The sequence below is a fragment of the Habropoda laboriosa genome, unplaced genomic scaffold (genome assembly GCF_001263275.1).
Source record: "Habropoda laboriosa isolate 0110345459 unplaced genomic scaffold, ASM126327v1 scaffold33, whole genome shotgun sequence".
Lineage (NCBI taxonomy): Eukaryota > Metazoa > Arthropoda > Insecta > Hymenoptera > Apidae > Habropoda > Habropoda laboriosa.
In genome coordinates this window covers 1,466,318-1,493,297 of record NW_017100187.1, presented here as the reverse complement: position 1 = coordinate 1,493,297, position 26,980 = coordinate 1,466,318, and the positions used below count along the sequence as shown (strand labels likewise).

The 26,980-nt window shown below is 38.2% G+C and overlaps 6 protein-coding genes across 6 annotated transcripts in view; 4 read left to right on the top strand and 2 right to left on the bottom strand.

The window, feature by feature from the left end:
* The window catches only part of LOC108579579 (muscle M-line assembly protein unc-89-like), a 17,146-nt gene extending 15,311 nt beyond the window's left edge, over positions 1 to 1,835 (top strand). The window contains exons 5-8 of the mRNA XM_017943152.1: positions 1 to 160; positions 285 to 413; positions 503 to 779; positions 864 to 1,835. The exon at positions 1 to 160 is cut by the window's left edge and continues 41 nt beyond it. Of these exons, the coding sequence (XP_017798641.1) occupies positions 1 to 160; positions 285 to 413; positions 503 to 779; positions 864 to 1,835 (1,538 nt within the window). The remainder of the gene's footprint in view (positions 161 to 284; positions 414 to 502; positions 780 to 863) is intronic.
* A 768-nt stretch (positions 1,836 to 2,603) lies between these two features.
* On the bottom strand, positions 2,604 to 5,038 carry LOC108579644 (HEAT repeat-containing protein 3). Its single transcript, XM_017943230.1, has 6 exons — positions 4,761 to 5,038; positions 4,420 to 4,680; positions 3,408 to 4,342; positions 3,038 to 3,320; positions 2,799 to 2,972; positions 2,604 to 2,714 (listed from the first exon to the last, which is right to left on the bottom strand). The coding sequence occupies exons 1-6, from the start codon at positions 4,902 to 4,904 to the stop codon at positions 2,604 to 2,606; spliced, it is 1,908 nt and encodes a 635-aa protein (XP_017798719.1). The 5' UTR covers positions 4,905 to 5,038.
* A 1,226-nt stretch (positions 5,039 to 6,264) lies between these two features.
* LOC108579515 (protein aubergine-like) lies at positions 6,265 to 9,828 on the top strand. Its single transcript, XM_017943061.1, has 9 exons — positions 6,265 to 6,489; positions 6,805 to 6,892; positions 6,985 to 7,098; positions 7,171 to 7,379; positions 7,456 to 7,641; positions 7,722 to 7,892; positions 7,962 to 8,241; positions 8,330 to 8,685; positions 8,776 to 9,828. Exons 1-9 carry the CDS (start codon positions 6,283 to 6,285, stop codon positions 9,826 to 9,828), a joined length of 2,664 nt encoding a protein of 887 aa, XP_017798550.1. The 5' UTR covers positions 6,265 to 6,282.
* Positions 9,829 to 10,426: 598 nt separating this feature from the next.
* LOC108579467 (coiled-coil domain-containing protein 130 homolog) lies at positions 10,427 to 11,903 on the top strand. The gene is made up of 5 exons (XM_017943012.1): positions 10,427 to 10,500; positions 10,716 to 11,031; positions 11,102 to 11,362; positions 11,451 to 11,583; positions 11,668 to 11,903. Exons 2-5 carry the CDS (start codon positions 10,720 to 10,722, stop codon positions 11,901 to 11,903), a joined length of 942 nt encoding a protein of 313 aa, XP_017798501.1. The 5' UTR covers positions 10,427 to 10,500; positions 10,716 to 10,719.
* A 319-nt stretch (positions 11,904 to 12,222) lies between these two features.
* On the bottom strand, positions 12,223 to 12,855 carry LOC108579675 (ragulator complex protein LAMTOR4 homolog). The gene is made up of 3 exons (XM_017943262.1): positions 12,781 to 12,855; positions 12,574 to 12,653; positions 12,223 to 12,468 (listed from the first exon to the last, which is right to left on the bottom strand). Exons 2-3 carry the CDS (start codon positions 12,643 to 12,645, stop codon positions 12,223 to 12,225), a joined length of 318 nt encoding a protein of 105 aa, XP_017798751.1. The 5' UTR covers positions 12,646 to 12,653; positions 12,781 to 12,855.
* A 1,222-nt stretch (positions 12,856 to 14,077) lies between these two features.
* The window catches only part of LOC108579466 (zinc finger protein 423 homolog), a 104,913-nt gene continuing 92,010 nt past the window's right edge, over positions 14,078 to 26,980 (top strand). The window contains exon 1 of the mRNA XM_017943011.1: positions 14,078 to 14,117. Within this exon, the coding sequence (XP_017798500.1) occupies positions 14,078 to 14,117 (40 nt within the window). The remainder of the gene's footprint in view (positions 14,118 to 26,980) is intronic.

Genomic DNA, 26,980 nt, shown 5'->3' with positions numbered 1-26,980 from the left:
CTTTGACCAGAAGGAGAAAATACACACTAGATAATTCACCATCGAGATACGGTTCGAGCTTGACTGTTAACGGCGATCCTGCGAGAATCTACGATGGCAGTCCTCAGGATACTACCACGTCCATCATGGGTGATCTGACTCCGAAACCACCAGCAAGAAGGTGGATAATTTTGCATTATTATATAATGCTATTAATAATCCTTTCGCTCTTATTGTGAATTTCTTTTTTTTTTAATTTTCTCAAGTATAAATATACTAAGTTTTTGTAATATTTTCGTTATGAGGTTTGGTCAAGTGAGTCCAAAGCCAACGGACAAGATACCAGCGCTGAACTACGAGAGGAAGAATCCAAACGAGAATGGAAGTGTAACTCTTCGCGACAAGACACCAGAAAAAACGCCTGTTCCCCCTTTGTAAGAGGCTAAATCTCACGTTTTATGTTATGTTAGAAAATCTCAATAGAGAAATATGGAGACGAGTTAAAATACAATTGTCTGTTCAGGCGAAGATTCGGTAATAGAGCGTCGCAAAGGACGAACACAGGTACTGTAGACTCAGAGGAGGATGCAAATCGATCAGGCGACGCGACGATGTGCGACGAAAACGAGAACGTCCCTGGAGAATTCATGTTCAAAAGATGTTCCCAGGACGCGTACAGACGGTCGAATCTTTCGATAAATAGCTGCATTTCTGTTGGAAGTACGATGAGTTCGTACGGTCGTAAGAAACGGAGAGCACCTGAGCCACCACGACGTGCAGAGAAAGTGGAAACGAACGAGGTAAAATTAAAGAGACTTCTGAATATATGTACCTGTGAAATATCGTTCAGATTCTTATATTTTTTTCCTATATCTTATTTGTAGAAGGTTCCCGAAGTGTCCAACATAGAACTTCAGATAGTGGAACCGATCGACATAGCGAGAGTTACCGAGAACATTGACCAGATGACAAAGAAGAGCGAGGAGTTGGAGCAGAAGACTAGCGAGGTGAATGATAAGTCGGTGGTTTCGACATCTGTAGAAGCTGTAGAGGAGAAGGGTGGTTCGACGAAGACTGTGGAAAATAACACAGGAAACCCATTTGGAGAGGAAACTTGTACAGAGGAAGATATTCTAGGAAAAGAACAGTCAGCAGCGAACGCTTCGAATTCGACCACGAATGATGAGGAAAGGACGAAAAAAGATTCTGTTGCTGATGATACTGAGGAACCTGTTAAAAGGAACGAGGAAGATATTCAAATTGAATATCGTAGAACATCTCAGGAGAACATAGAAATAATCAAGGACGTTGATCAGGTAAATTCGTTATCCGAGTTAGACGATGTCTGTCTTCGAAGAAAGAGTTCTTCTGGTACGTCGTCCAGGAGCGACAGTTTCTCCGTGAAGGATGAGATCGAGAAAATCGAGAGGCAGATAAAGGCTTTGGAGACCAGGAACGCTTCCAGGGAATCGTCGGAGGAAAGAAACGCGAACAGTTTGCCAGAGAACACGAGACATTCGATTCAAGAGAACCGTAGGCACTTCTTTCAAAACATGGTGGAGAACGGGAATGACAAAGGTGCGATTAAGATAGAGTTTAAGGAGTTCCCAAGGGAACAGAAGGACATTCATGTGGTGAGGCTGAACGACTCGCCCGTTCCCATAGTCGCGTCCAGAGAGCCAGTGAAAGTGATCGAGCTTCACATTTCCGAACCAATCAGGCAAAAAGCGGAGATTCTGGAGGACGTGAACCCAATACCGAAGCCCAGAAGGCACAGTGCGTTGAATTTGAACGACTCGCAGATTCCGAACGAGGCTAGAAGAAGCCTCGAATCGACTAGAGGAAAGTCATTTTAGAATTCTATTTTTAACGAAGTATTCTTCTAGAAAATTGTGCAATCGTGTTTCGACTTCAAAATTAAATGGAAGGATGGTTGGTTTTTAGTCGAGATATTTTTTTAAAGACTGTATAAACATCGTGTACATGTGCCTTTATTTAATGCTTGAACCTTTTCCTTGACCATTTGAAGTATCGTCGTGAAGCATAGTGGTCGCTTTATATTTTGATTCTAGGCAATTGTAGGATGAAGTCATTTTTATGGTGTTTTTCTGTTTTTTTTTTTAGCCAGATTATGGTATTTTCCAAGATACTTCAAAAGGTTGATAACTATAGGAAGTAAGCGTGTCACGTACTTTGAGCCTTATAAAGTCTTGATCGATTTCAGGCATAGATTATGTGATCTTAGATATTCTCCATTTATTTAGTATTTTCGTTATTTATTAAATGCGGAATAAAGTCTGAAAATTCTACTAGGTTTGTGCTGTTCCTTCTGTAAATGAAAAGTCTGTTGATAATTTTATTCGAAAGATTTCATGACTTTTTAAAGCTGCTTTTATCCGTATGATTGATTCACACTTTTCTCGAGGGTAAGGAAACCTGCTTTGTCACACGTTTGCTTCGAGATACAAAGCTTTTATTGTTACAAATTAAGAATTAGATACAGATATTTTATATAAATACTATATGTTTACATTGTAAATATTATTTTAGTACATTAATGTACTATCGTGTAATAATTGAAAAAGAAAAAATGTTAATGTATAAAACAGATTAGAACAAAATTTCTAAAGATCTTTCATTCGTTTTTCTTTATACTTTACGAATCTCGTGATATTCGTATTTACTGTCGACACCACTGCAACATTGTCTCCCAAGCTTTCCCTCTGTTGCTTCACCTATATTTCGAACATAGTTATTATAACATACTCAAACTTTTAATTTCATCATTTGAAATGCACAAATTGAAGAAAAAATCTTACCTTATTTTTAAAAAGTGGTACTACGCCATGTAATTTCTCTAATAATTTAAATTCATTTGCTAACTGATCGCTATCATCTTCCGCGTATATGTCCATTATTGCATCCAATGATTCTGCCATAATCCAAACCTTCGATTCCAATTTACAAGTCTCCAATAAAAACCATGATACATGCTGAAAAGATATTATCATGAATAACGATCCATTGTTAAACTTCGGCACAAATCTATTAATCTTACCTTGATTATCTCGCGAGCTTCGAGAGTATCATTGTTCGTTAAAATCAAAGCTAAGTTTCCCAATATTCGAATCAAATTTACTCGAACGTTCGTATTTGGACATTGACGTCCTTCACTTAATATTGGTGTAACGTCAGCTAGCGTTAGTCGATTAAAAATGTTTGCTTTTTCCTCCGATAGCTTTTGGATAGCTGCTCTCATTGTTGATGTAGCAGCTTCTAGTAATTCTATGTTATATGAGCTTGTGTCATTGAAGATAACTGTTCCAATATCCACCCACATTCTAAATATAGATGTAGAACATATTAAAATAGCTCCTTTCAACAATATTATAATCTCAATTTAACAAAGACTTGTATAAACCTATTACCTGTATAAATTTTCCACACCACCAAGTACATCAATTTCTAAACTTGTTATCAAGTTGTTTAAACATAAATAAGCTCTGCATTTTAATTTCTGCATTTGCTTTAAGACAGCTATTCCTTCAATATTTTGCAGTAGTATTTCTACTGTATCTTCATCCACTGCTCTAGTTTTATCCCACACTTTCTTTACTATGTTACAACTGTTGAAAACTTCCACTACTTCTAATGGTACAGAACCAATGGTTTTATATAGTTTGTCATTCATCAAAACATCATCTATACCCTCAGCTTCACAGTCTGAATCATCTATATAAGAATCATTCTCATCCTCTTGATCTTCTGAACATAAATTAGCTAAGATTTCTAGTGCCTGCTGCTGTGCAGTAAAAATTCTTCTATTCTCCTGTACCTTCTTCCTTGCACTGCTTGAAAAGGTATTTTTTTCATGAGGTAAAATTGATGTCAAACTAGATAATAACTGCTTACAATCAACAGAAAGTGTATCAGAAAGTACATTTATTACTTTGCAAATTGTAGAATTATTTTCTGTGCAGTTTGTCATATTAATTAACAAACCACTTATAGCAGTTTTAAGGCAAATTGTTTCAGAAATACTAGCTTCACTGACCTCTATGTTTAAGAGTTGAATAAGTGTATATTCACAGACTTTCAGTTTTTTTACAGCTGCAGAATTATCTTCTGACAAGGATAATAAGCATTGTACAATAATTGTAACAATTTCTATGCCAAAAGTGGCAATATCAAAAAATTTAGTTAAAACAGAAACAAGATCTTCTTCATTAGAACGTTTTACAGCATATTCATTATGTTCACACAATGTCCATAACAATATGATTGATTGGATGAATGCTTCCTTTTCATCAATTCCTTTGCCTTTTTCTTTTTGTTCAAATTTTGGTTGCCAATGTGTTGAATACTATAGATGATAAACAAATGAGTAATTCTTACCATAATAAAAGAGATCAAAATCAACATTTCTTTTCTAAGACTTACTTGCTTTAATAAAAAACAAAGTGGAGTCATAATGTCATCTTTCAATAAACTTGTGTGGGCTTCAATTTGTCCATTTTCTGCAATATATCTTAAAGCACTTGCACTGCCAGATCTAACAACTACATTTTGATCAACAAGTAATGGTCCTATCATTTTGGCAATTCCATTTTTTGCAATCTCTATGGCAAGGCTCGAATCGTAAGACATTGATTCCAATGTTTGTAATCCAGACAATTTTTCCTCAACATTGGCGGATTGTATCTACAATAATTACAATTTTATCGTGAATTTTAAATGTTCGCAAGGCGCAAATAATAACATTTTTACATTAAAAAACTAACTTCTTCGTATACTCTTTGCAAAGCATTTTCTCGATCTTTGTTCGTGACATACTCCGCTTCTTCTGCTTCGAAATCTTTAACAGACATAAGGCCGGTAGGGTTCTCTTTATGAGGTTTCCTTCTCTGTCTTTTTTGCTTTCCCATATTTTAACAATAGGCAAATATTACACTGGTTAAGTAAGGTTAAGCTAAAACCACGTGTTACTTCTATTCTTATCTTTCTCCTTCTTTATCTTTCTCTTTTCATCGAAGAAATTTCATCGAATAGAAATAGAACTTTAGAGCTTCGTTTCACATTATTGGTTAAAACATTTAAGATACGCAACAAATTAAAAACATACTGCAGGAAATAATACAGCGTCTTACGTCACTTCCGGTATTTTCAAAAATCAAGTAACAATAAATTACCCATAATTCTGTGGACAAAGCGTTTCTTTCTTTGCTTAGATGTTTTGCGCATGTGCATAAATGTAATATTCCGGCATTTATTTGAATAAATAATTTTTTTTCCTTTTTTTAATTACACAACTGCAAAATAACGGTTCTTATAATATTTGTAAACACATGTTTACGTAGTATCATTTTCATTTAATCATAGTCTATTTATTTTTTATGATATTGCAGTGGATTTTAAAAGAAGAAAGGGGGCATCTCAAAAACTATAAGTTACATACACCACATAGTGTTGAGATACCCACGAGTTTGGTTCGTGAGTTTCGTTTCGTGTCATTTGTAATAATTGCTTACCAGTGTTACCAGTTACCAGTGTTAATCGATTGAATTTGTTTTACATTGTGGGTGGTGTTGTAAGTTATTAATTATGTATTAATCATTGTTAAATACTACCAGTTTCGCATAGAATTATACAATTTACTTTATAAAAATTGCTTTCTCACTATTTTACAACTTCAATATCTAGTTTCAATCTTTCAGAAACGTGTAGGTTAGAAGAAAATTTATTACCGTTGATTTGTGAAACTCAATTATTTATTATTAGTATCATTTACTTTCTTCATTTCCTCGTAACACATTTCAACACATATATTATTATTATCGTAAATTACGGGATTAATATTGCGAGCTTGTCATTGTTTAGTTTCTCTTCATTAGTATATAATAGTATAAATTTTCATGATTATTAAGGAAAGGTAGAAATATTATTTTTAGAATTATTTTTTTAGTGAAGCATTAGGTATTTTTTTATTCATGCATTTAACCTTGAACCAGTTTGAATGTTTTCTACTTGTAGATATAAACATGTTAAAACATGTTATCAATTTTTTAAGTTGAAACTTCAAAATAATAGTACTGTTCCGTAAGTTTTTAATAAAAAAACGTCTTACTTTCATTGGTATCATACTAAACCAAAAATATGTTTAGTGTAATTATAGATAAAACTATAACCAAGAGAAAAAAGATAGAAAGCACTGATTTAATATTTGTAATATAATTTGCCAATTGTAACATTAAATTAACATTTATTTTAATTTCAATAGAATTTTCAAGAAGTTTTTGACAAATCATGTCTGAGAGAGGACGAGGTAGGAGTCGTGGAAGAAGCCAAGGTCAGAGAAAACAGCAGTCCGAGTATCCTGGCCATCAGTCTGGTCCACCATCACAATCAAGTGCTTGGGGACGTAAACCTGGAACTGAGTCGTCACAATCGAGAGCTCAGTCTCAACCAGGACCTTCCTCACAAACACCATATGCAAGACCACCTGCTCCACAAGTAATTTAAGAGTCTAATAAACAAAATTTATCAAGTTTTATGCTTTGAGATATTATCTTAAAAGATGTTTGTTGAAAAATTAGATATTAAATTAAAAAGATTATACATATTCTATGAATTGTACTATTACATATTTGTGTTTGTGCAAAGTAAATGTAAATCTAAGATACAAAAAGAGGTGAAAGTTAGTGTTTGTATTATTGTTCAGTAGAAAATTCCTTTTTCTATTGTAATCTCATAAAATTTTTGTAGTTATATCTTTCATATTTGGAATTTATATTATAACAAATATTTCTGCAAATTTTTATGTATTAGAGTGTTGAAAGAGCCACTCAAAGATATGCTCCCAAAGCAGAATCTGCACCAGGATATAAAGAGAAAGGTGGTTCAGAACCAATGGAAGGTAAATTTTGATTTTTGCCATTTGTTCAAATATATTATTTAATTAAACGTGGAGTTACACACAGATCTTTTAATATGTGAATATATTTCTAGTTTGCGAACGTGGAGATGCTGGAGCAGTAGCACTGGGAAGAGGAGCTATGCGCGGAAGACGTGTTATAGTTCCGGAAATTCTTACAAGACCGGCAAATTTAGTAACAAAGAAAGGTTAACATTTAGGAGTTTTATGTGTATGTAAAATGCATAAAATATATATAACATAAAGATTGGAATTTTTAGGTACTACCGGAAGTAACATAATGTTACAAGCGAATTATTTTAAGTTACTTGCAACAACCGATTGGTGTTTATATCAGTATCGTGTGGATTTTGCACCGGAAGAAGACAGAACTGTTGTTCGAAAAGGTTTACTTAGACTGCATAAAGAAACTGTGGGAGCATACGTTTTCGATGGAACTGTTCTTTATACTAGTAGACGTTTACCAGATGTGAGATATTTCAAAGGAAACTTTATATGTGTAGTTTAATGAAATTTGGTTTCATACAATATAAATTTAATTGTAGAACTTGGAGATGTATTCTGTGCGACAATCAGATGATACAAAAATCAGAATCTCTATACGCCTGGTTGGAGATATGATGAAAGGCGATCAAAATTATATTCAATTTTTCAATATAATCATGCGAAAATGTCTGGATTTGTTGAAACTACAACTTGTTGGTCGTAATTACTTTGATCCACGCAGTAAGGTAAGTAAATAAATGATTTTTTTCCTTTTGATTTATTGTACTCTAGAATTATTTTATACATATGTGTAATTAAATCATAGGTAGAAATTCGTGACTACAGAATGGAACTTTGGCCCGGATATTTTACATCTATAAGGCAAAATGAGAGTAATATTCTTATGTGTTCGGAGATTACACATAAAATCATGAGACAGGAAACATTATTAGATATCTTGAATGATTGTTATGAACGCAATCGTCATGACTACAAAGTACAAATGCTGTTTACGTATATCTTTAGGATTAATTATATATTTATATTAAATACTGTGTTATTCCAGACTGCATATGCAAATCAAGTGATGGGTTTAGTTGTGCTTACCGATTACAACAATAATACGTATCGTATAAGTGATATAGATTACGATACAAATCCCCGTTCGACATTCCAATTACGAAACGGGGAAAACATATCATACATGGATTATTACAGAAATAAATATCAAATCAAGATTCGTAATGAGACCCAACCAATGCTGGTAACTAGATTAAAGCCAAAAGAGCGGCGAGCTGGTCAGCCTGAATTTATATATCTTGTACCTGAACTGTGCCGTGCAACGGGTACCTTACGTTTATACAATTTATGCACATTGAAATATTCGACATGTAATAGATGGCTGTATATATGGTGAATGTGATTTTCGTGCAGGTTTAACCGATAATATGAGGAATAACTTTCATTTAATGAATGCATTGGCAGAACATACCCGTGTCTCTCCTAAATCACGTATAGATAAACTGATGGCGTTCAACAGAAGACTCCGACAAGAAAAGGCAATAGTACAAGAATTGCAAGATTGGAATTTGAAGCTTGATGATAGATTAGTAGACATACCGGCGCGTGTTCTGCAACCAGAGAAAATTATACTGGGTAATAAGATAGCAGTTTCTTCTGGACAGTTTGCTGATTGGACCAGAGATTTGCGTAGCAAACCGCTATTCAATGCGGCTCGATTGAGCAACTGGGTGGTCATTAACGTGACTCGTATGAGACGAGATGTAGAAGTAAGATATTTCAAAATTTTATAAATTCTATAAACTACAATCTATTTACTATTACGCACTTATTGTCGAAAAATATTTTATGTTTTATAGGGATTCGTCAGAGTCCTTCAAGAGAGTGCCTACGATGTAGGTTTCAGAATAGATGCCCCCAGATACTGGGACATAAATGATGACAGGTCAAATACCTATTCCGATACCCTTGAAAGAATAATGAGCTCCTGTAATCCCGAATTAGTTTTCTGTGTAGTATCTAATAACCGAACTGATCGATATGCTGCTATAAAGAAGAAATGTACGGTTGATAGGCCAGTGCCGTCGCAAGTTCTTCTTGCGAAGCAGCTTACAAACAAAAATATGAGAACGATAGCTACCAAAGTAGCGATTCAGATAAACTGTAAACTAGGTGGAGCACCGTGGAGTGTTGAATTACCACCGATCAATTTGATGGTTGTCGGTTTTGACGTGTGCCATGACCCCAGTGACAAAAGTCGTGATTTTGGTGCACTGGTGGCGTCATTAGATAAAAATTTGACGAGATACTTCAGTGCAATAAGCGCGCATACCTCAGGGGAAGAACTTTCTAACGAATTTTCTGTCAATTTAACCAAAGCTTTACATAATTATAGAGAAATGAATAAGACTCTTCCATCGCATATCCTCATTTATCGCGATGGTGTAGGTGAAGGTCAAGTACCTTATGTTTACGAACATGAGGTGGAACAGATTAAATCGAAATTGAACAGTATTTACGGGAATCCCGCTGCCGTCAAAATGGCATTTGTGATAGTAACAAAGCGAATCAATACTCGGGTCTTCCACAGCCAAAACAATCCTCCACCAGGTACAATAGTCGATGACGTTATTACAAATCCATTGAAATACGATTTTTATGTTATATCTCAAAAAGTACGAACCGGCACAGTATCGCCATCTGCGTACAACGTAATTGCGGATACAACTGGTTGGAGAGCCGACCAAATGCAAAGAATGACGTATAAGTTATGTCATATGTATTATAACTGGACTGGTACTGTAAAGGTACCAGCACCGTGTCAGTATGCCCATAAACTTGCATTTTTAGTGGCGCAGTTCATACGTCGTCCGCCAAGTACACAGCTGGAGAATCTGTTGTATTTCCTGTAATTTTTAGGATATATGAAAAAAAGAATACTTTATTTTTTCAATAATTTGCACAAGTTCCATACGTAAACTACGTAATATGTTGGCAGTGTTTTTTCAGTATTTCTTCATTTAATCGATACCCAGTTACACAATTTTGCTAATGAGACGAAAGGATTTGATGAAAATTATGTAAATTGATATTTTCATTCACATTTCAGCGTTTTTACTGTATGATACATAATAAATTTAAGAAACGTGTTTATAATTCTTTTTTCTTTTTTATGTTACATTTATTGATGCATTACTTCAAATTGATTTATATCTTAAATAAAAGTTTATTTGTATAGTGGACATTTGTACATTCCTGCATATCGCAGATTACAAACTAATTTTTCGTTCGGCGATATATATTTCCGTTCATGATCAAATGGAAGATATTCATTATTTTTGATACCAGATGGCACTGCATGTCATCATGAAAGTACCAACATGAAAGTAGTTTGAACTAAAATTTCGAGACTTTTCAATTAAAAATAAAATACCCTATAATTAGATAGCAAACTGATTTGTTGTATACTGTTCTTAAGTTCAACAGAATGTAGGAAAGTAAGCAGAAGCACGTCGAGTAAGATTGAATGTTGTGAAATATATGAATAAAATTTTGGTTTCTTCTGTGACGAATTGAAAATCAAGGTACCTGTGATAAGTATTAAAATTTTAATACAGTAATAGTATTATTCGTATTATTTACATTTTTGTAGCGAATAAATGTACACTTGTTTATTTGCTTAGTATCTAATATATTTCTAAGGTAATACTTCAAAGACAACTTGCAAGATAGTATATCTTGTGCAAATTTTAGCTTATGTATTGCACTTGGCACTGATCAGTTTTTTCTTATTCTTTAGAACCATGGGAGAACGTAAAGGAACAAATTTGTATTATCCACCGGATTACGATCCGCGTGTTGGTGGACTTAATAAATTTCTTGGCACTCATGCATTACGTGAAAGAGCACGGAAATTGCATATGGGCATCCTTATTATCAGATTTGAGATGCCATATAATATATGGTGTGAAGGATGTGGCAATCACATAGGAATGGGTGTTCGTTATAATGCAGAGAAAAAAAAGATTGGAATGTATTACAGCACACCTTTGTATCAGTTTCGTATGAAATGTCATCTATGTGATAATCATTTTGAAATAAAAACTGATCCAGCGGTAAATAATGACAATAGATAGTTTTAATATTTTTAGTAATTTAGAATCTAATAAAAATTCTGACTCATAGAATTTAGATTATGTGATAGTGAGTGGGGCAAGACGTCAAGAAAATCGATGGGACCCTAAGGAAAATGAACAAGTTGTACCAGAAACAAAAGAAGTATCTTGTAGATTGTACGACGATGCAATGTATAAGTTGGAACATGGTATAGAAGATAAAAAAGTAGCAAAATCACGAGATTCTTCTTTGGAATGTGCAATAGCATTAAATGATGCTACATGGAAGGATGATTACACTTCAAATTGCGCCTTACGCTCCGCATTTAGGGTATGCTTTGTACTTAATAAATTTATTTATTATTATTTTGTTGTAAATGTTTCAGTAGTTGATGACCGACAAGTGAATGTTATTGCAGACACGGAAAAAAGAGTTGCAAAAAAGACAAGGTATTGATCAAATGTTACTTAAAAAGAGTGGGTTAAATATTGATTTAGTTAATGAACATGAAGATGATGTGAAGTTGGCAAAATTACTAATGTATAAGAAAGGTAATCAGTTAAATGATATATTTACTGTAAACACATTAATGCTCGAAGGATGAAAATACTGTAATTTCGTTTTTTGTATTTCAGAAGTGAAGAAAAATGAACACAATCCCTTGAAACGACTGGTTTCTGTTGTACGATCTAAAGATAAATTAAAAAAATTATCACATTCTATACCAAGTAGTAGTGTTAAAAAGCAAAAGGATCAATTACCAAAACTTTCAGAGTTAACCCAACAAGAACCTTCGACGTCCAAAACAGTTGGCTGTACGTTGAATACGTCGTTAGTCACTTACGATAGTTCCGATACAGATGATTCGTAGCATTTTGTACTTGTAATAAGAATATGTATATATGTAATTAATATACTTTATAATGTTTTGTTCATTGTATATAATGAACAATATTTGTATATAAAAATGAGGTATTAAAGAATAATGTAACGATATGTTTATTAATATTACACTTTTATGTATATTGTTGTATCATCACTGAAAAAAGTTTATAATTGAACAATTTTATTTTACATTTTTATTAAATTATATTGTAGACACATTGAATTATGCTTGTTAGATATTTAGCATGTTACTTATATGTTCATATATTTTTAATTTCATTTCTGTACAATTGTATAACACTTATTTATACATCAATAAGAGATTGTTGTTGTTCTACAATCGCAGCGGTTGAGGAAATCAATTTTTTTTTTACTACATGAATCTTCTTATTTGAAAGACAAATAATGTAACAATGATCTGGATATGTTATTGATATTTTATCAAAAGCCTCATTATTGGGAAATGCTTTGGGATCGATTTTATTGGTTAGTGTGACTAAACCTACAATAATGTTTGCAAACTTTTCATCATATTCCAGTTCACCTCCAGACTAAAATAAAATATAAAAATTTAGAAATTTGTACAGTTTTATAGAAAACAATCATCACCGAGCATTCGAATTTTTGATATAATTTACGTAATAAAAATGAGTTACCGTTAAAACAGCACCATCCTCTGTTAAAATTAGATGTCCAATTTGGTCAGGAATACGTTCCAGTGAAAACATATTTTTATCTGTTACAGCAATTGAAATATTTTATTTATCTTAAATTGAAAATTTGCAAAGAAAACATTACGTTACACTAATCTCTTTTTAACGAAGACAACACAATTATTTCTTGGTAAACACTTCAATTCTAACCTGTTTATTCAGGATCGATTGAACGCATTAAATGTACGGAGAATCACAGATGTACTTAGAATTAGTAAATCGTACAGAGAACGAAAGAAATCGAAATATAAATGTTATTTCACGATTTTACAGAAACTACAATAGGGAATTACTCAACGAACTGTCATAATAATCATCCTTATACTACGTATCTTCTGTCTGCGTAGGGTTCTGTTGATTCTTTTTCGTCGGTAATACAGGATTTCCTTCGTTCAGTATGATAACAGAACATACATTAAAACGAACGTAATCCGAAGAGTTTACAAAGTGATTCGAGGGAAAAAAAAGCGAAGGATAGAAGAAAAATCTATCATCTCGCCTTAGATCCTGTCACTTCAATATATTTCCTCGATCATTTGAAATTACTTAAACAGCAAGTTAAGTATTTTATTTTCATTAACCACTCAAATACTTATTGTTTTTAATATATTCAATTGATTCGTTATCAAAATTGCTTCTTAATTTTTTTCTTTTTTACAGTCTAGAAATAGACGAAAGGAATCGAAGAAAAAGAAGAAAAAAGGTATTAAAACCAATCGTTATATATTTTAACGTATTCATACTATCCAGAAAAGAATCGCATACATACAATTATTGTATTAAATGCGCCAACAATATCGCATTGTCCCCATATAATTTCTATATAAATTTATTTCAGCCGCATTGAAGGGAGAATTGCGCAGGCCGCTATCAGTGAGTACGGGGCATGCGCGGTACGGTCTCAGTGGTTCTCTCCAGCAGCGAGGCTGCGGTATCAGGTACGGTGTCATTCGTCGCGCGTCTTCTGAACGCGCTTCTTCTGTATTCGTATTGTACCGTGTCGAAACTTGTATCCAGGCCACGTGGTTTCCGGTGTTCGAACTATTCGAAACAATCCGCGTAACATCAGTGAAATATCGTTCCTTTCGTTTTACCCGTGGTCCAGCGACTTGGTTCGATTATCGAATATCGTTGCCTCGATCGGTAACTTGATCTTTCGATTATCGAACATGTTATTTTCCGTTTCCATGGTTACGGTGCGCGGTTAACGGAGGCGGTTGCTGTACGTTTGATTTCGCGGCGAAATATCTCCAGTTTCTCGTCCGTAATTTACGTACATACGTGGTTTTTCTTCTTCTTTTTCGCTTTTACTTTCGGGGGCGAAACATTCGAACGCCAGTGTGACTATTATTTACAGTGCACGCGGACGTATCGAGTTTTCGAGGAGAAGTGCGAAATGTGACTGAATCGTTGCTGCTGATCTGTTACCTCTAGTTGACCAGGGGCTATGTCCAGACGGAAGCAGGCGAAACCTCGATCTCTGAAACGTGAGTACATTACCTTACAATCTTTCCCTTCGTTATCAGATACATACGTAGGAATTCCATGAGTCAGCCGTGGAAGTTTAGGCGTTTAAGCGGCGACTTCGCGATGCGGATGTTTTTATTTCTTCGCTTCTGCTTTAGGGTACATACGTGGTTTCCGTTGTTCAGTCGATTGCAACACGTGTTAGTACACACGAGGCATGTCGAGAGAGAGTTTATCGCGATCTTTTGCATGCGAGGAAAACAAAAGAGAAAAAAACGTCTTTCCGTGTTATAAAACGTTGCTTTCGCGCACGAAACAATTTATACGTGATTTTGAAATTGTTTCGTTACGAGTTACAAAGGTAACATGGACGAGGGTCACGTGTCACGGGGCGGGGGGAGTAACGGCAGGTGGAATATTGGGTAAGATGTCGTCGAACATTTCAAACGAAATATCGTATTCGTCGTATTAATCAGAACGTTAAATATTTCGTACTTTCGAACGTGACGAATAAAACCGTTCATTTTATGCTCAATATTTCAGGTTAGTTTTTAAGAACACACAAGAATTTCGTCCAATCAAACGAACATCGGCAATATACTCTATCGTTACATTCGTTAGAACGCAGGCGCTTGTGCGTACGTTTACCCAAAAAATCGGGTTACAAAAGTAGAAAAAACAACAACGAAAGGATCGAACGAAAAATTTCCTCGAACCGACAAAAGTTCAACCGATTCTCGGTAATAACCACAAGCGGAGATACAGGTGTCTCTGTGCCACGAGAGAACGAGGAAGAGAGAGAGAGAGAGAGAGAAGGAAGAAAAAAAGAACAACGAATGCACGCGGTTGGATGAATGAAGGAGAAGGTGACAAGGCACGTTAGAACGGAGAAATAGCGGTACGAGCAGCTTGCTCTCATCCGGAATGATCCGGGCATACGTGTTCCCGGATAATCGGGATAACGAGAGAGACGGTCAGAACTTTGGTGAAAGAGAGAGAACCGGGGAGAGCATTGGATAACAGGCTAAGAGAGAGAGAGAGAGAAAAGCAAGGGAAAACGAACGTAACAGGGTAAAATGGAGAGAGATATCGTTGACGATGAAAGGAGAGGGTTGAAGAGAGGCAACCAGGTTTCGCTAGAGAGGGAAATACCGATAGAAACACTATGCGAGCCTCGTGCCGTGGACAGAGAGAGAGAGGCGGGCGTGAGGGGGATGGAAAAGAGGGAGACAGAGTCAGTAGTCAGCCAGGATGGAATTAGGTGGAAACCCGCGGGACTGCTGCCTCTCCCCACGGAATTCCCGGCCTCTGTAATCACCAGTTCTCCTATCCTATCCAATTCTGGTCGCACTGCTTCCACCTTCTCTCTCAAACTCGTTGTTTCCTTCATCGTTTCGCCTCTGTTGTTCTTTCCAGCGCATCGTCGTTTCCACTTTTTCTTTTCAACCATCTTTTCTCCTCCGCCCTCTTCCTCTCTATCTTTAGTGTCGTTCTTTCTCGTTTTACACTCGATGTTCCATTGCTTGGTTTCCTTATGTTCGATTGTGTACCAGGTTAGAGCTTCTCTTAAGATTTTTTCGTTGCGAGATTTTCGGTTTTTAACGGTGTTTATCGGTAGCGTGTTCGAGCTCGGTAGTTTGCTCGTGGAATATGCCCGTAAGCCAATCTTCTCTGATACAGTCGGAGAAATGGGGCACACTTATCGTCATTCTTGGCTGAACGCGATAGCGTCGACGAATCGGATTATATAGCGCTGTCCATGGCGGAAGATTCGGGCGCCCGAAGTGCCCACCGTGGCCCTGGGCCGCCCCGCGGGCAAACTCCTGAGCACCGCACAGTAAAAGCTAGAGAAGAGAGGTGTAACGATGGAGAAACTATAATTAATCCTTTAACCTATGATTTTCTTCTCTTACCGTGCATCTAAGCGTCAGCCATTCACAGTACTACGAATTTCTAATTAATTACATTTAGCGATCCTCGGTGTTACAAATTCAAACGAATTTTTTTTGAACGATACAACCATTTTTGTCGCACTTCCACCAGAATCTCTGTTGTCATAAGCGAAGGGGCGAAGTAGCTCAGATATCGGCCAATTGAAAAAAGCATCGTTATCTTGGAAAATGGCGAATGTTGGTCTTTCCTATTATCCGTTGAAAGATGTATCGCGTATATTTTTATGAAAGCAGACGATGTTTCATATTTACCAAGGTTGGATGTAGCTTGATTAAACTATTACCGCAGGGGAAGCATTTTATCGCGGGGTCTGTTTCCACGTTGCCTCGGTCGTAAGTAGAAACAGACAGACCGAGACAGACATCTGGAGAACCGTATTACTGTTCTGGCTGAGTAACCTTTGGAATTCCTTCTGTTTAAACTCGACTTCTTCCACGTACTCTTGGATAAAACAACCCTTTTTCCGAAACATTTGTATTAATAGAACGGAGATCCTTCAATTTTCATTCCCCTCGCAGCGTTCTGAAAATGACCGGTGAAACGATCGATCGAACGATAGATTAGACTACGAAGCTCAATCTTATCGTCGAACATTGGTACATCATAGAAATTGAAGAAATTCGAAATCGTTAATTTAACATGAAACTTGATCGGTGTGAATGGAGAATTGAATTTAGTAGTACAACTCAACGTATAACTAAGAACAGTAGTACAGCTCGACAGTAGAAACATCCAATCACTTCATAATTATACATTCCAATTTTTCACACATTCCTACATCTTACCTTCGCCCACTTCCTCAACTATTTTCCTCCTAAATTTTTACCTTTCACCACTCTCAATCTCCCTAATTAATCTCTCGATCCATGCATCAGGCACACGTTAATTTGACTAAACTAAAAACCAGAAAAATTCTCCAAACTTCGCACACAGCCGTGTGTGTTTAAAACACACGTTTAAAACACTCTCAAATGGAATTCGAACGAATAGTTCGGTTATCACAAGAGGGAGAGACTCTTAGTGAAATTTCGAAAATTCTCCTGCTCCTCTTATCGCGAACTATAATCTTACCTTCATCTACTTCCTCAACTATTTTCCTCCCAAATTTTTACCTTTCACCACTCTCAATCTCCCTAATTAATCTCTCGATCCATGCATCAGGCACACGTTAATTTGACCAAACTAAGAACCAGAAAAATTCTCCAAACTCCACACACAGACGTCGATAACGAATAGTTCGGTTATCAGAAGAGGGTCTCAATCTCCCTAATTAATCTCTCGATCCATGCATCAGGCACACGTTAATTTGACTAAACTAAGAACCAGAAAAATTCTCCAAACTCCACACACAGACGTCGATAACGAATAGTTCGGTTATCAGAAGAGGAAGAGACTCTCTGTGAAATTTCGAAAATTCTCCAGCTCCTCTTATCGCGAACCGTAATTGCCTGATCGAAAGGGACAAAGAGGAAAGGACGATAGAGAGAGAGAGAGAGAGAGTGGGAATTAGAAGGAGCGTAGAAATCGCGCGTTTCTGGCAAAAGCAATTCGGTGTCCTCCTATCGGATCAGCAGCCAGGTGTACCACCACCAACATCACGGTGGAACATCACGAACACGCGGTTAGCCACGAAATAGCAAGCCTGGCCGATAGCATTGCGAGAGCATCGGTGATATAGGGTGTCGCTAATTAATGCACGATAATGAACCTGGGCGCAACCGAAGCTGTATTAATGGATTCCAATGCCCGTCATAACGTGGACGATCCGTAGGTGCATCGGAACCGTCCGTAATTGCGTTAATGGAGGCCCATCTGTTTGCGCTGTCGGCTTTTGGGCTACTTATGCTCGTCACTCGTCCAGCAAATAATCATCTACGAGAGAGCGAACCGTGGATGCTCCCCAACTGGACGCTCAACGAAATTCTCACAATTTCCATGGAATTCGATCGCTTATACGGTGAAATTATTCTGGAAATTATGCGAAAAGGATTTTTTTTAATTTTTCCTAGGTTTCGTTATCGACGAGATTTTGGTTCGTTGATTATTAATTCGATATCGAAAGTATCATACTGTTTGGTGGAGTAAAATATCACAATTTCCGTGGAATTCGATCGTTTCTACGGTGAAATTATTCTGGAAATTATGCGAAAAGGATTTTTTTTAATTTTTCCTAGGTTTCGTTATCGACGAGATTTTGGTTCGTTGATTATTAATTCGATATCGAAGGTATCATACTGTTTTTTGGAAAAATATTGGGATATTATGTGAGCTTACTTTTATAGGATGAAATTTGGGTTAACTGTAGAAAGTTCGAGTTGACGATTTTTTCAGAGTAACTCTAAGGATTTCGTGGATTATTTTTTAGAACTTTAGTTTGTCGGAATAATTGCGATTGTTTCATTTTGGACAGGCATTTTCAATTAAACCTTCGCCGTAGGATATTAAATAGGACGGAACAAATGAATTTTCCACGAATATTGCTGTATCGATGTTGGACAGAAATTCTTCACGGTGCAGTCATCGTCAGATTTACAATCGCGATTTGTCATTAATATTCGCCATTACAGAGGGACATTGGAGCAGCCGGTGATCGTATAATAGTAAACATTATAATCGAAAATCAGGACGCAATGACCCGAATCGCAGCGCATTATGCTTCAGGGTCGTGATTGTAATTTGCGTCTCTCGCGTAAATGCATAATAATAATCTCTTAATTAACGCCCACCCACGTGATAACAATTATTAACACGTAGACGGTTTCGTTTCGTCGGAGATCACCGTTGAAAATTCCGCGGTTGAGAAATTTGCGTGAAATAGAGAGAAGAAAAAGAAGAAAATTCGCCTAAGGGTCGTCTCTCTCTATGATAATCGATTAAACGGGGGGAAATAATTTAGACGAATATAGAGAGGCCTGGTGTAGAAGCAATGGTAGAATGTAAATTTCCAGCTTACGCTTTTAATCCGTTTAATCGTGGGCTACTCTAAAACTTAATCCGCTATTAGTTTTTGCAGTGACAGCCCTAATTCCTCGACGGTGGTTATAGTGATTATAATGCAACTTCTAACTGGGATTAAGTTATCGGCTTTTCGTTAAATTATTGTACGTCTGTAGCCATGCTAAACCTGCCGTGATTCCTCTGCCTATTCTGCCGATAGTAATTAGTAACAATTCGCTCCGCCGAATAAATTCAATTAGGAGAGAAAATTTTTGACACTCGATATACACTACCGGCCAAAACTTTGGGATCACCGAGAAATTTCCAGAAGAAAGTCAGCGACTTTGAGAATTTTTTATCGTTCTGCGATGCCCGGTTTGCTCCAATTCCTCGAAACTAGGAGTGTACTCGCGTTGATCTTGCGATCTTGCGAGTTTTGCTGAATTCGCACGTTTCTGCCGACTGATTACAATTCGAAGGACCACTCCCGTGTATCGGGAGACTAACTAATTTGCTCGTGTTTGGTTTCCGGAAGATTTCAACGTTGCTTGTTGCTAGCCGAATGGATTCCGATTTCGGGCTCTCAGAGAAAGTTCCTCGGTCAGGATACATTTGCCGGGGGTGAGACACGCGGATTGGTTGTTACAATTTCGACCCCGACAAGGGAGGTGGTTGACTATACGCGATTGGCAAACTATTAGAACGAACTAAAGGGACGCCCCTAAGTCAACGGTCACTCTCAAGTGTCGTCCGCACCCTTGAGTGACGCGCGCGGAATCTCGCGTGTCTCGATGCAATAAACGCAGCAGGTAATAAGTCGCTAACAAAAACATACCAAAGTGGAGACCAAAAAGCCTGGACAGGAGCCACGAGAAGAAAAGCATCGAACTTCTAAATAAACGTTAGAGTGCTCGATGGCCTCCCAAATTTACAACTGCTGCGAAGGACCGAATAATTTCCAGACCCGTGCCTGGAAAACGCCGCAAATCTAATAGGACGACTAAACACACTGAATTAAAACACTTAAGGATCGTCGTTGCGTAGAAACAGAACTTTATTTGCGCATGGTAAAACAGAGAATGAACGCGAAAATGGAGAAAATATATTAAGGAGAGTTGGAAGGTGAAGAGTCCAGTATGAGTATGACTCGTTGTAAATGCAGATAAAACTAAGGACCAAGAAGGAAAATATTTGAGGGTGTAACAGTTCGAATCAATTGTCTCAAACTTCAAATCTATAAAAAATTAGCAGCAGATTTAATATTGATGAAAAGTGGGAGGCGATTCCGAACTTTTGGCCGGTAGTGTATAGCACTCCGTTTAAAAAAATTAAACTGACTTGGAAATCTCCCCCACTCATACCCGGTACAAAAATGATATTTATACCACATAACGTCCCCCTCCGTACCAAACAACTTTTGTTGAAACATTTTTTCCCAAACATCACTTTCTTAAAAGATATTTCGCTGTATCGAGATGAAGCAGACACCCTGTAGAAATTCTGTGTCGTTAACACGAGTCAGACAGAGATTCTGGTAAAGATGTGACTAAAGATCTTAATCGTAACTTCTGTATTAATTTGCAAGACCGAGGATTGCTACGTGCAATTAATCTGTGATAGATTAGTAGTACTGAAACAGTGAACGGCTGCCGCTTAGATGCATAGTCAGAAAAGAAATGATAGGTTCGGAGGTTAATTATAATTCGTCTATCGGTATACTTTTGTACTACTTGCCCGCGGGGCGACACGGCCACGAGGGGCACGTTTTTCAAAATTATAGCAAAATTGGTAATATCGAAGAATTGAGTTAAAATAGAAAGATCTTCGTTCGAAAGTTTTACAGCGTATTCATTATGTTCACACAGTGTCCATAACAATATGACTGCTTCCTTCTCATCGATTCCTTCGCCTTTTTCATTTTCTTCAAATTTTCTAACGACAACAAGCGAGTAATTCTTAGTGAAATGCGCGGTCAAAAAGAAATCACAGCTTAATCCTTCGATAGTCTAATATAATTACCAATTAGCGGTAATGAAATTCGTATTCTACACGCTTCTTTTTAATAATTGAAGCACAGTGTGCCAAACCGTAGGTCACAGTTCTTCCTAAAAGTCTCTCACGAGTTAAACTGTTATTCAACGCACTGCCCGAGTCTCACTCGGGATAAACTGTAGAAGGGTCAAAGAGGTCAGCTATCGCTCACCCCTCGTATCCTAAAATTAATTTCCAAAATCTCAAATTTCCCACTCCCTTCCGAAAATGTTACCGGCGACCGAAAGGGTTAATTCGCGCGCGAGCTTGTGAAAACGATACACGAGCACTTGGTGCTCGAACAAAGGCTCCTGTCTTCCTCGATCATTCTATATACTGCGGTGTAGATCTAGCGTTGTGCAAAGGAACGCGTAAAAGTGCACGGAGAAGCTGCGGAGAAGAGAGACGAGGTGGGCGGCCGGGGGTATGTGTATGTGGATGATGTACACACGGTTGGAGGTAGTGTTATAAAAGTGGCCGGCATGCGGAAGGCTTGCGTGGCAGCAGCCTGACGGCACAAGGAGAAGAGACGTCGTTGGAAGACATGCACGGGACACGCGGTATTCCTTTGAGGCAAGGCCACGCGTTCACGTACGTCGACTTGCCGTCCCTTTTGCGGCGAATTGTGCGTCGCGTGCACGCGGAATTACAATCGGACCACGGTTACCTTTTCTGCCTCTCTCTAGAACCCACGTGCACCAGTTGCAGCCGCAACCCTTCCCCACCGTTCCCCCCTTTATACTTTGTCGCGTCGAATTTGGCGTCGCGACGGAAAGGCCATCACCTTTTTGGCTACCGTTTGCATACTATTTCGCGCCAAGGTTCATTTGCTCGGTTAACGATTCTTCGAGTGTACACTCGGTAGGTTGTGGTAGGTTAACGCTAGGATTACGGATATTTCTTATGTACCTTATGTACCGACAGGTGTTGGATCGACGAGTGAAGGAAACTGTAAATTGTCTTTTAAGAAACAACATATTGTACAGTGTTAACTTGTAAATGAAACTATGTGGTAAGCTAAGTGGTAGGAGAGAAATGTGAACCTGGTGTTAAATTTGTCTTTTGGAGTAATGGTGGATGAGTTTGTTCGGTCGGTATCTTAGGGAGCTGAGGAAAAATTTGTTTCGTTAAATTAAGGTAGAGGTACTTGTAAGACAAAGGATTAATTAAGGATTAAATTAGGCTAGAAGTGCACCAAAAGGCGCGAGCTCTACTCTATAGGCGACAACAGCAATGGAAGGGTTAAAGGAGGTGTATTATTTATACGAAAGTTCATTGCTTAGCAATCATCTCAATTGGTCAGTTGAGCTTTTTTTCATATTGGTAACTGACGATCTCCGTCAGTGTGATCGTGGGAATAGAGTTTCTGTACCTAAAAGGACATCTTTAACCCCCGAAAACTACTCGCTCTATCGGTACAGTCAAGCTCTGTACCTAAACTTCACCCCCGTTGTACCTCCGCGAACAAGCAACACAAACGATAACTTCAAGGGAGCAAGCAGATCGATATTTGAACAATTACAATTGTTTCACTCTCCCTTAGGTATTCTAAACCTTCGCAATTTTTCAAAACCATCAAAATTTCTCCCATCACCGTCGAAAGATACCTCCATCCTTCCAAACCATCTTCTCCCTCCTCCCATCTTCCCAAGTATCCCAAGAAAAGATCTTTCTCCGGCACAATCGAAAAATTCCTAAACTCTTCATCTCCTTCTATCTCCAACATACTCCCACTTCGGTAAAAAGGGTCAACTCCAAGTGTCTCTATACCAGACTGCGTTCATCCGAAGGCTTCTCGAAGGAAAAGTCGTGGGCCGGTTACGATAATCTTCCTAACGATATCTCGAGGGGATCGAGGGGTCGCGAGACGTCGATCCCAGAGGCTGCGACGACGGTTACGAAGCCAGAAGCAGCAGCAGCAGCAGCAGCAGAGTTTCCAGTCATTAATCGATATGCCGTGAATAAAGGAGAGACCGGCCTGCGGGTTATCCGGACCGACTGCTATCTCTGCTCCCTGGTTGCAGCCGCCGTACGTCTTGGACTCGTGACAGCCAGTCAGACAGCCGAGCGAGCAGCCATTGGGAAGTGCTCTGCTCTGCTGGCTGGCTGGCTGACTGGGTGGCTGGCTGCTACAAGGGAAGTCGAGCTGATTCCCGAGGGAATCTAACCCCGGCCAGCTCTGACGCGGGCTCAGACTCCCACGGGAACAGCGCATCCGCCAACGAACACCCTCTGGCACCGACACGCTACCTAGAGCAGCCAGGATATTGCGGGATAACTTTGGTGCCACCGTTCCATAGAATATTTCTTACTCTGACACCGGGGATCCGTTGGATTATCATGCCGGATGGGATTGTCCTCTTTTGCAACCTTCAAACTGATAAATTAACCAAGTTCATACTCTAGTTTTCCTTCACGTTTGGTAGAAAAGTTTGTCGTTGCGTTTAGGAATTTCGAAGCTTCGATGATTTCGAGCTGTTCTACGTGGAAAGCAGAAAGAATTCAGGATGTAGAGCGACAGCGGGGAGAGTAGGGAACTCTACCGAAGAATAGATATCCCAAGGAAAAGAAGGGAAGAGGTTGGATGGTTTGGAAGGATGGAGGTATCTTTCGGGAAAATTTGGACTAATGGATTTAGAATAACGCAGTCAGAGTGAAACTATTAGGAATTTTTCGATTGTGCGGGAGAAGGATGCGACGTTGATCTTTTCTTGGGATATTCGTGAAGAGATAGAGGATGGAGATTCTTTTTCACGGCGGTGTGAGAAGATTTAGATCAGAGGTCGGGAACCTCTCGGAGCCGAAGAGCCATTTCAACGAAATAACGTGGAAAAAATAAAATTGAGGGAGCCGTAATTTAAGAATCGCGTCGAAACATTTACTTTACCGACGCGTTATACTTATTTTTGGGGGGGTAACTGTCGGTTCTGTGGTGGCAACAGCAGATTTTTATTAAACATTTAATAAATGATTTAGATGGCGGAGATAATGGTTTTGAAGAATTGCGTACGTATAAATTTAGAATATTGGGGCGAGAGTGAAACAAGTAGGAATTTTTCGATGCTACAGGAGAAGGATTTTCTTGGGATAGTTGGAAAGAAGGGAAGAGGCAGAAGATGATTTGGAACGATGAAGGTATCTATCTTTCGACGGTGATGCGAGAAAATTTGTACGGTTCCGAAAAATTGCGAAGGTTCAGAATATCTAAGGGAGAGTGAAACAATTGTAATTGTTCAAATATCGATCTGCTTGCACCGTTGAAGTTATCATTTGTGTTTGTTTGTTCGCGGAGGTACAATGGAGGGGTGAAGTTTAGGTACAGAGTTCGACTATACCGATAGAGCGAGTGGTTTTCGGCGGTTTAAATTACCCCCTGGACGTTGATGAATTTGTCCACAGTATAGAGTTGTACCGTGTAATTGTTGAAGCTGGATGAAACACGTAACAAAAGGTATTCACGGTGTATTCCAAAGAAATTGGAGAACAACCTAATCTAACGGAGGATTTATGTTCGCAGCGTTACAGCAACCATTCTGCATATTACACGTATACCGCGCTCTAAAACATTTTTCCAGGAGATTCTCCGTGCAGGAGGGTTTAGTCTCAATATGCAGTTATCATCTTCGTGCATATAGATTGGCTTATAATAATACGTTTCTTTAATATTAACTCTGCATTCACTCGGGTTGTATGCATGCATCGAATGAATATCAAATTTCATCCCTCGTTAATCATATCTGCGTTAAAAAAAGCTGCACTACCGATTCTCCAAAAATTCAACATTTCCGTCCTCGGCAGATATCAAATATATTCGAAGAAATATCAAATATACTACTCTTCGAAACAGAAATCCCATCTCTCTTGTTTATAATTAAAAGTGAGTAAGAATTGTAACCAATTACACTTTCTTCTCGTTCTTGCAACTTCAATACAGCATAACGTACAAGTGTAAGTGTGTTCTAAGTATTGGCTAACCAATGACGACTTAACCTCTTCAGGGACACCGACACATATGTGTACCTTTAAATTTTCCGAAAATTCCAATATTTGCCATAGAGAAAGTATGAAAAACACAATCTCCGAAAATCTCCTAAGGAAAGTAGTTTAATTGCTATCGACTTAACGTGAATGTAAATGTAACTACATAAAAAATTAGATAAAAAAAAAATCATCCTTGAAGAGGTTAACTCGTCCTACACCCTTAACCCTTTAACCCTATAACAACGTGTAGAGATTCTGACGAAGATGTGAGAAAAATAGATGTATTAGTAAGAAAAATTCGTCGTAATCCTATCTTTCGTTCGAATTTGCAAGACTGAGAATTACTAAATGTAATTAATCTTTCACAGATCAGCTTTTGTTACCTGGTACAGTGCTAAAACAATAAAATGGCTAACGCTTAGATGCACAGTCAGAAAAGAAATCGTAGGTTAAGCGGTTTAAAGCTTAAACACCGAAATTAATACTTTCCTCCTACCATTTCTCAAATTTCACCCTCCAAAAGAATTCACCCAGACTCACCCCTGAAAATTCGTTTTTCTTTCCAAAAAACCGCCCCGAACACAATTATCCGCAAGCATCAGAGCTCACCCTTGTACCAACCAATAGCTCTCCTGCAATTTTCCTTGGGCCATCTCGACTCCGACATTCTCTCTGGCCGGTTTTACAGTCCTGCTCGCGTTACGAATGTATCTAGCGGCGTTATCGAAAGTACAAGGTACGGGGTTAAGCCGCAATATGCAGTTATCCCCGGACGAGAGGCGGCTACGTGGCTCATAATAATACATCCGTTTAACGTTGGCTAGACGCGGAGAAAAGGAGAGGAGAGGAAGAGAGGGGTGGGGGGTGGTCTAGAGATTGCGAGCTGTATTTTCGAGAGCTTACATCGGCATCTTTGTTCCGGAAAACAGCCTCGTCTAGGCTGCGTGTACCCGCCCCGGTGGTATCACGTGCCTGCTTACGCTCGTAATCTAACATGAACGCGCGCGCAGGTGCACGCGAGCTATGATGGCCAATCCTCTTCCTTTTTACCTTTACGATTATTGTCCAGACTATTTTTACCATCACCACGGAGGAATTGTTTACGGTATTTACGACAGATCGAACCGGTTACCAGAGAGAGAGAGAGAGAGAGAGAGGGAGATAGAGATGCATAGGAAGAAGCAGCGACGGGAGCACAACCGTTCATTCGGTATTCCGTGCGTGCCTCGCGACGACGACAAAGGCCCTATGGACCGGGAAATTGCAGCCATCCGGTTAACCCGTGGGTTAGGAGGGCTTAATTCGCTGCTAGGACAGATGCTACAGGGTGTTGTTTGGCTTTTGCTTATTTGTAGTTTCGATTATTTCCGTGGTTTTGCTGGGTTTGTTTTATTTCGTTATTTTGGGGGTGTGAAGTCGTTTGGGTGGGGAATATGGTTTGGAAGTTTGGTAAAATGTAGGGAACTGTTGGGAACCGTTTCGTGGTACGGAGTATAATTATTATTGAGGCTTTTGGGGGTAAGATTCGATGATAATAATTTTTTGTATTCTACTTGGAACTGCTGGGAAATTTTTCTTCTTAAGAGTGACTCTGGTCTTTGGTGAGATTACTGTGAGATTTACACGGGTATGTGCACTCATTTACATACACAGAAAATAAGATTATTAAAAATAAAAATTTCTCAAATTTTACTCCCCAACAGTGACTCGGTTCTTCGCTCAAACTACTAAGATCGCAAAATTTCCCAAGGAAAACTAAAGCCGATAGAGGCACATTCCAATTTTCTTAACTATCGCTCGCAAAATTATCCATCGGAGTGAGCAAAAATTTGACGAAAGAAAAGGGCACTCGGGTAGCTTAGAAATTACCAGTTGAAGCAACAATCTACCAGATGATAATAACCGGTTATGCATGCATCAGATAGAGCGAGTAAGAGGGAGAGACAGAGTCGAAGTTGAGCAGCAATTAGCGAGACAAGCT

Bases quoted from the DNA above. Each gene is read 5' to 3' on its own strand.
- LOC108579644 (XM_017943230.1), bottom strand. From the start codon at position 4,904: ATGGGAAAGCAAAAAAGACAGAGAAGGAAACCTCATAAAGAGAACCCT. The intron at 2,973-3,037 runs GTAAGATTAATA...ATATCTTTTCAG, and splicing joins AAGCTCGCGAGATAATCAAG to CATGTATCATGGTTTTTATT. The intron at 2,715-2,798 runs GTAAGATTTTTT...TTCGAAATATAG, and splicing joins TACCACTTTTTAAAAATAAG to GTGAAGCAACAGAGGGAAAG.
- LOC108579515 (XM_017943061.1), top strand. From the start codon at position 6,283: ATGTCTGAGAGAGGACGAGGTAGGAGTCGTGGAAGAAGCCAAGGTCAG. The intron at 6,490-6,804 runs GTAATTTAAGAG...TTTATGTATTAG, and splicing joins CAAGACCACCTGCTCCACAA to AGTGTTGAAAGAGCCACTCA. The intron at 7,380-7,455 runs GTGAGATATTTC...ATTTAATTGTAG, and splicing joins CTAGTAGACGTTTACCAGAT to AACTTGGAGATGTATTCTGT.
- LOC108579467 (XM_017943012.1), top strand. From the start codon at position 10,720: ATGGGAGAACGTAAAGGAACAAATTTGTATTATCCACCGGATTACGAT. The intron at 11,032-11,101 runs GTAAATAATGAC...TCTGACTCATAG, and splicing joins AAATAAAAACTGATCCAGCG to AATTTAGATTATGTGATAGT. The intron at 11,363-11,450 runs GTATGCTTTGTA...ATGTTATTGCAG, and splicing joins CCTTACGCTCCGCATTTAGG to ACACGGAAAAAAGAGTTGCA.
- LOC108579675 (XM_017943262.1), bottom strand. From the start codon at position 12,645: ATGTTTTCACTGGAACGTATTCCTGACCAAATTGGACATCTAATTTTA. The intron at 12,469-12,573 runs GTAACTCATTTT...ATTTTATTTTAG, and splicing joins AGGATGGTGCTGTTTTAACG to TCTGGAGGTGAACTGGAATA.